The sequence below is a fragment of the Pteropus vampyrus genome, unplaced genomic scaffold (genome assembly GCF_000151845.1).
Source record: "Pteropus vampyrus isolate Shadow unplaced genomic scaffold, Pvam_2.0 Scaffold240, whole genome shotgun sequence".
Classification (NCBI taxonomy): domain Eukaryota; kingdom Metazoa; phylum Chordata; class Mammalia; order Chiroptera; family Pteropodidae; genus Pteropus; species Pteropus vampyrus.
This window is the reverse complement of record NW_011889021.1, coordinates 445,710-451,181: the sequence shown is the minus strand read 5'-3', so window position 1 is coordinate 451,181 and position 5,472 is coordinate 445,710. Positions and strand designations below refer to the sequence as shown.

At 44.0% G+C, this 5,472-nt stretch overlaps 1 protein-coding gene across 1 annotated transcript in view; it reads right to left on the bottom strand.

Annotated features, from left to right (window-relative positions):
* Positions 1-610: 610 nt before the first annotated feature.
* PARVA (parvin alpha) overlaps positions 611-5,472 on the bottom strand; it is a 152,600-nt gene continuing 147,738 nt past the window's right edge. The window contains exon 13 of the mRNA XM_011374158.1: positions 611-2,587. Within this exon, the coding sequence (XP_011372460.1) occupies positions 2,511-2,587 (77 nt within the window). The 3' untranslated portion in view covers positions 611-2,510. The remainder of the gene's footprint in view (positions 2,588-5,472) is intronic.

Below are 5,472 nucleotides of genomic sequence, written 5' to 3'. Positions count from 1 at the left end.
AAAAAAACCCAACAATTTTATATGTATGTTGATGCTTCTTATGGCTGGAGTATCTCTGGAAATGAATATAAGAAATGGACCAAAATAGTTGCTTCTGGGGAGTATTTGCTGCTGGGGGAGGGGAGGGAGGGAGGTTTGTTTTTCACTAAATACCAATTCATGCTTTTTTGATTTTGTACCATTTATGTATCAGCTATTAAAATATCAATGAATTTAAATTTAGAAAAGAAAAAACAGCCTATAAAGGCAGGATTTTTTTTTTTTTTTTTTAAGAAATGTGGGTTAAGTTTGGTTTATTTATTGTTCTGATGTCTTTTCCCCCTTCAAAACCATGGTCGAGTATTGAGCATGGGAATCTAAAGGAAAACCTCTAAACGAGATGACAGTGTTTTAAAACCAGGCCCAGTCCCTGGGATTCTGGACTGAGGCTAAGATTTCAGAATTGAAACACTGTTTTCTGATAAACTAGACCTGTCATTAAAAAATCTTCCAAGTGTCCCAATGTGTTTTCATACTATGTATATAAAGCACAAAAAGGAGTGATCTTAAGAGTACTTGTTAGACTGTACATTTGCAGCTTGAATATAAGAAAAAAGACAAAACGAGAAAATTCGTACAGCAAAGCATGTTTAAATGAATGCATTCTTATTTCATCCTGCTTTAGTATTGCTCAGGGAGATAAAGCAATGACTTGTCTTGATTTGCCATCAAGAACATAAAAGAGATCAAACTAATATTACACTAGTGTTTCCTAATGAGAAACATATTTCATTAATTACATAAAAAATAACCATATCCTTTTACATAAATTGACATCAGAGAATACATTGGCTCTATATCGTAAATGCTCATCACACTGGGTAACAATTCTTTCTTAGAGCAAAATATCCAAAGAAATACTTAGTATCTAAATCTCCTGGGTTCCAAGATAGACCATAGAGTAAGAAATGTTTAGGAGATAGAAAGAAATGTTTTGGACAATATGGGAGGCCTAACAGGGATCGATATGAATTCGTCAGACTAGAGAGGGGCTTTGTGCAATGGCCCTAAATCAGTGACAAACTAACAAAATATGCCAGGCTGTGTCTATCTGGCATATTTGAGACGATTCTATAAGGATCTATCAGTAAACGTTATTAATTATCCCAAGGCCTTGGTTAATTTACAGACTGTAAACCCCATAAGCCCCATCACTCTGAGGGTGTTCCATTATATGTTAAGTGTGTAAATATTTTCCCCATGCTTCTTGTCCCCCTAGGAGCCCCCACTTTAGCCCCTTTCCTATTCCTACAGGACCTGGAAGCCTGGGACAATAGAGCCTTGTATTTCAAAGTTGGGTTCACAGAGAGGGGATTCAAGTCACCCCAAGCCCGCAAGTAGCCCACGCAAGGAAACCGCTGCTTGGCTTGGGTCTGAACAATTTAAGTTTTTCCTCGCCTGAATTAGTCGGTAACTGCGTGTGGGCAGACCTAGCCAGAAACAATCTAAATGATCAATTACAAGGTAAAAAGGAGTTCCTTTCTTTAAAATTCAAGGGTCCCTGCTGAAGAGCCCTACTTCCTAAGCTATGCTCACGTGGGCCTACGCCCACCTCTCTATGGTGCTGTAGTGTGTTGTACATTTGCCTAATGATAATGAATTGAGTACTTATTTTGCAGGAAAATATAGGGCACTTCCATTACATGCAATCAAGCAAAAAGGCTGTAAAATGTGCCACTCCATTAATTTTAAACAGAATCCTTCCCAAGTGTCACCCTGAAACCAGAGTATAGGGTTATTACAAATCTGAAGGAATTAAGAGTAATTTTCATTTGTACAAAGGAGCTGAGGGACATGACTCCTGTCACATATACGCTATTAATTGGGTTAAATTTGATTTGCCAATTTTAGTGTGAATCACTAAGCCTTGACCTGGCCTGGCTGGTGGTGGGGTTAGTGGGTTTGTCTTCTTTGTGGGTGCATGTGCACATATACAACTATAAGACATGCAAAGAATGTGATGTAATTGGCTACTTATTAACAAAATATGTCGTTCAAAGAGGAAAATGCCAACTTCTGGCAAGTCACTTAACCTCTCTGGGCCTCAGTTTCCTCATCTATAAAAAGGGGATTATAATACCTGTTTCAGAGGGAGTTGTGAGGACTAATGAGTTTGAGTACATCATAGCACTTAGTGTGGTATCTGGAAGATAGTTTGCACCCGTTAAATGGTAACTATTATCTTTATTTTCATTTTCTGTGCGGGTCTCTTGGGCCTAAGCTGGTTCCCAAACCACAGTGAGGGAAATCTGGACCCAGCACCAGGATGAGAAGGACTTTGCTAGGCCACTGCTGGGTCATGACGTTCCGTGGGTCCAGGAGGTGTGGGCCAGCCCACTGAGTTACTGATCATTTCCTTCTTAATTCGGTTCCCACTGTCTCTGGGTTGTAGTTGAACTCGTAGGAGAGCACAGAGCAGGAGACAGAAATAAGCAGGTTAAGGAGGTTTGGAGGACAGTCCAGTCTGCCCCTCATTCCACGTTCCGGTACTTGGTAAAGAGGTTGTACAACACTCGCAGTGTGGATTTCAGGTCACAGTTGACGATGTCTATATAAAAACAAACAAACAAACAAAAAAACACAATGCTTCAAGTGGGGGCACATGGCCCAAAGTTGGCATCCGTTGTCCTTTTCTATCCTCCACCCACCTGTGTGTCCATCATGCTCCTGGGGTGGGTGACTACCCCTCACCCACAGGACATCATTTGGTGCTCTGGAAGAGCTCCCTGTCCTGCTGGAAGACAGGAGCATCCCCCAAGAGACGACCAAGGGCAGAGTGTTGAAGGATGGGCGCTGAAGTGTGCAGTGAGAATTTGGAGCAGGGGGATAGTGAAGGGCAGAGGTGCTGGGGTGTGGGTCTCACCTCTCAATAAAATAAAGCAGGCTCCAGAGCATGCAGCCTTTGCCCTGGAAACAGAATCTCAAGGCAAGAGGGGTGCTGACCCTGACCCCCCAAGTCTCACCAGTCCATGGGGCCCCTCCACCACAGAGGTGGCCATGAGTGGTGGGAAGGAGGGAAGGATCTGAGGCTACAGTGGGGTAGGGATAGTGATTTAGGACTAAGCTGCCTCTCTCATAGGAAGGGAGGATCTCTAAAGGGCACAGACGTCCACCTGACAGAGTACTCAGTAAACGCGCATCCTCAGGAGGCAGCTTCAGATTGAGGACAGCAAGGCAGCTGGGTTTGAGGCTGGGAATTAGACTGTAATTTCAGGAGTTTACTGTGCATTGCCAAGCTTTTATACAACCATTTTCTCCGTTCCCTCCCTCCCTTTTATTTAGTGGTCATGTTGGCTGCCCCTCTAACCCTCTGCCAGCCCCTCCGCCTTCTCTTTCCCCCACCAAGGCCCCCTCTCTGCTCTTGTCCTTCTGTACTCATTCCTTTGGAGGGCCTCACAAGAACCAGAGTACAGAAAACTAAAAAAGGAACTCTTCCTACTATTTAGGAATGCATGCTAAGGTAATAAAATTATAAGAAAAAGCAAAATAAATAAATAAATAAATAAAAGCCTGCTGACTATAAAAGTCAGCAGAGTGGTTATCTTTAGGGAAGAGATAAAGAATTATGTTAAAAAAAAAAAAAAAGTTGAAGGGAGCTCTCAGGAGCTGAGGCGACTCTTCCCTGAGCTGGATGGTGGTTGCACTGTGGATCACTGGGTACCATTTCACTAACCTGCACACTGCACATTTATATTTTATGTACCTTTCTGTAGATGTGATATTTTTCACAATAAAAATGAAAAAATGTTATTTAAAAAACACCTAACTATGCAGGAGGTCAGATAAGGTAAATGATGTAAAAGAAAATAATAAACGGGATTCAAGGCAGAAGAGATCAGGCGGAACTGCTGAGAAAGGCGGGCTGGGGGAGATACCGGGACTCCAGCAAGGCCCTGGTGCAAGGAATAGGTATCCTTCAAGACCATGCAGAGTGGAAGCCAGTGGCTTCATCAGGCTGGGCTGTGGCTCCCAGGCCTTAACCTAGAGACATTTGCAGCTTTGGCTGCCACAGCCAGGTACATGCAGGCCCCACTAAGTTGAGCACCCATTGGGCTATAGACTGAAGGCTCAGGGCTGGGGAACCTCCTTAGGGCTTCCCCCCACCCCTGGTCCGCCTCCTATATGCCCCTCTCTGGCCTTATCCCAGTTGCAGACGGACTCTGTTCCACCCCAGCTGGGCTCGGATTCTGTTCCAAGCTCTCCTACTGGTAGACCAGGGACCATCTGAAAGGTCTGGAGCTTAGCTTCCCCTTCTGCTCTCATGTTGGTTCATGCATATATCTGACCCTCCACCTGGGGTCCTGCCCATGGCCGAGCCCTTCTACCCTGCCCTGCTCATGCTGAATCACTCCTGTGCCCCGAGGGCTGATTCCTGTCCTCTCCTGACTGCTTGATGTTGAGTGTTTCTTAAACTCCACTCAAGTCAAAGATTAGGAAGTTACTCCAGGTAGAAACTTCTAGAAAGGCAGAAAGAAGAAAAAGTGAGCTCACCAAGGGAGTGTAAAGGAGAAGGCAGGGTGGCACTGGAACCACAGGAACAGACTCCCTAACTGGGTTCCCTAAAGCCTCTTGCCCTCTCCATTCTGCCCACTGTAGATGGACTTTTCAGCCTCTGGGTATGGTTGTGTTTCCAGGGGACTTCAAGGTACAACAGAGCTTTGAGTGTCAAATGGCATAGCAGAGAATGCGTTTTCCTGAACTTAAAACCATTTTGCCATGAAAAATGCCTCTACCGTAGCCAATTTGATTTTGAAACGCCTTCAAAGAATTACCCACATTGGCACCTTTTATAAAGTCTATAGCTATTACTGCTGACTCTCCTCCCCTTCCAGAAAGAAGCACAGAAACCAGAGAGAGTGCTGGGGTATACTTTTCACAAAGTACAATTTCACAAAATACCATTTCAGTTCTCCTTTACGTACTAGAAATCTTCAGCATGGGCATGATGCCCAGGGTAATAACGAATAAAACAGATGTTTTTCCATTGACATTGGTCCGGATGTTTCATATTAAGCAGTTCAATAATTGCACAAGAAATATTATCTATATCCCAAACTATCCCTATAGGTGAATCGATACTGGGAAAACTGTCCTGAGGGAAATAATGTCTGAAAACTGAAGTATAAGGAGTACTTCCAATCTGTAACTAGAAAGCTTCATATTAAGCAGCTCAAGAAAATAAGCAGAAATGCTGGCCAGAACTCTCCTACTATGTCTCTTCTCCCCAGCAGCAGGGTGCTTATCATCTGGCCACAGGATATTCAGAGTCCATTCCTAATGGCTTTAGGATGCTAGAGTGGCCTTGCCAGGGACAGAGCCCTGAGAGGGACACCAACCTTGCTAGAGGTCCTCCTCTAGCAGTGACTAGGCACTTAGAATAAGGGGTGGCTTTTGTTGGCTAGGGCTGATAATTATTGAGTTCTGGGATGAGGC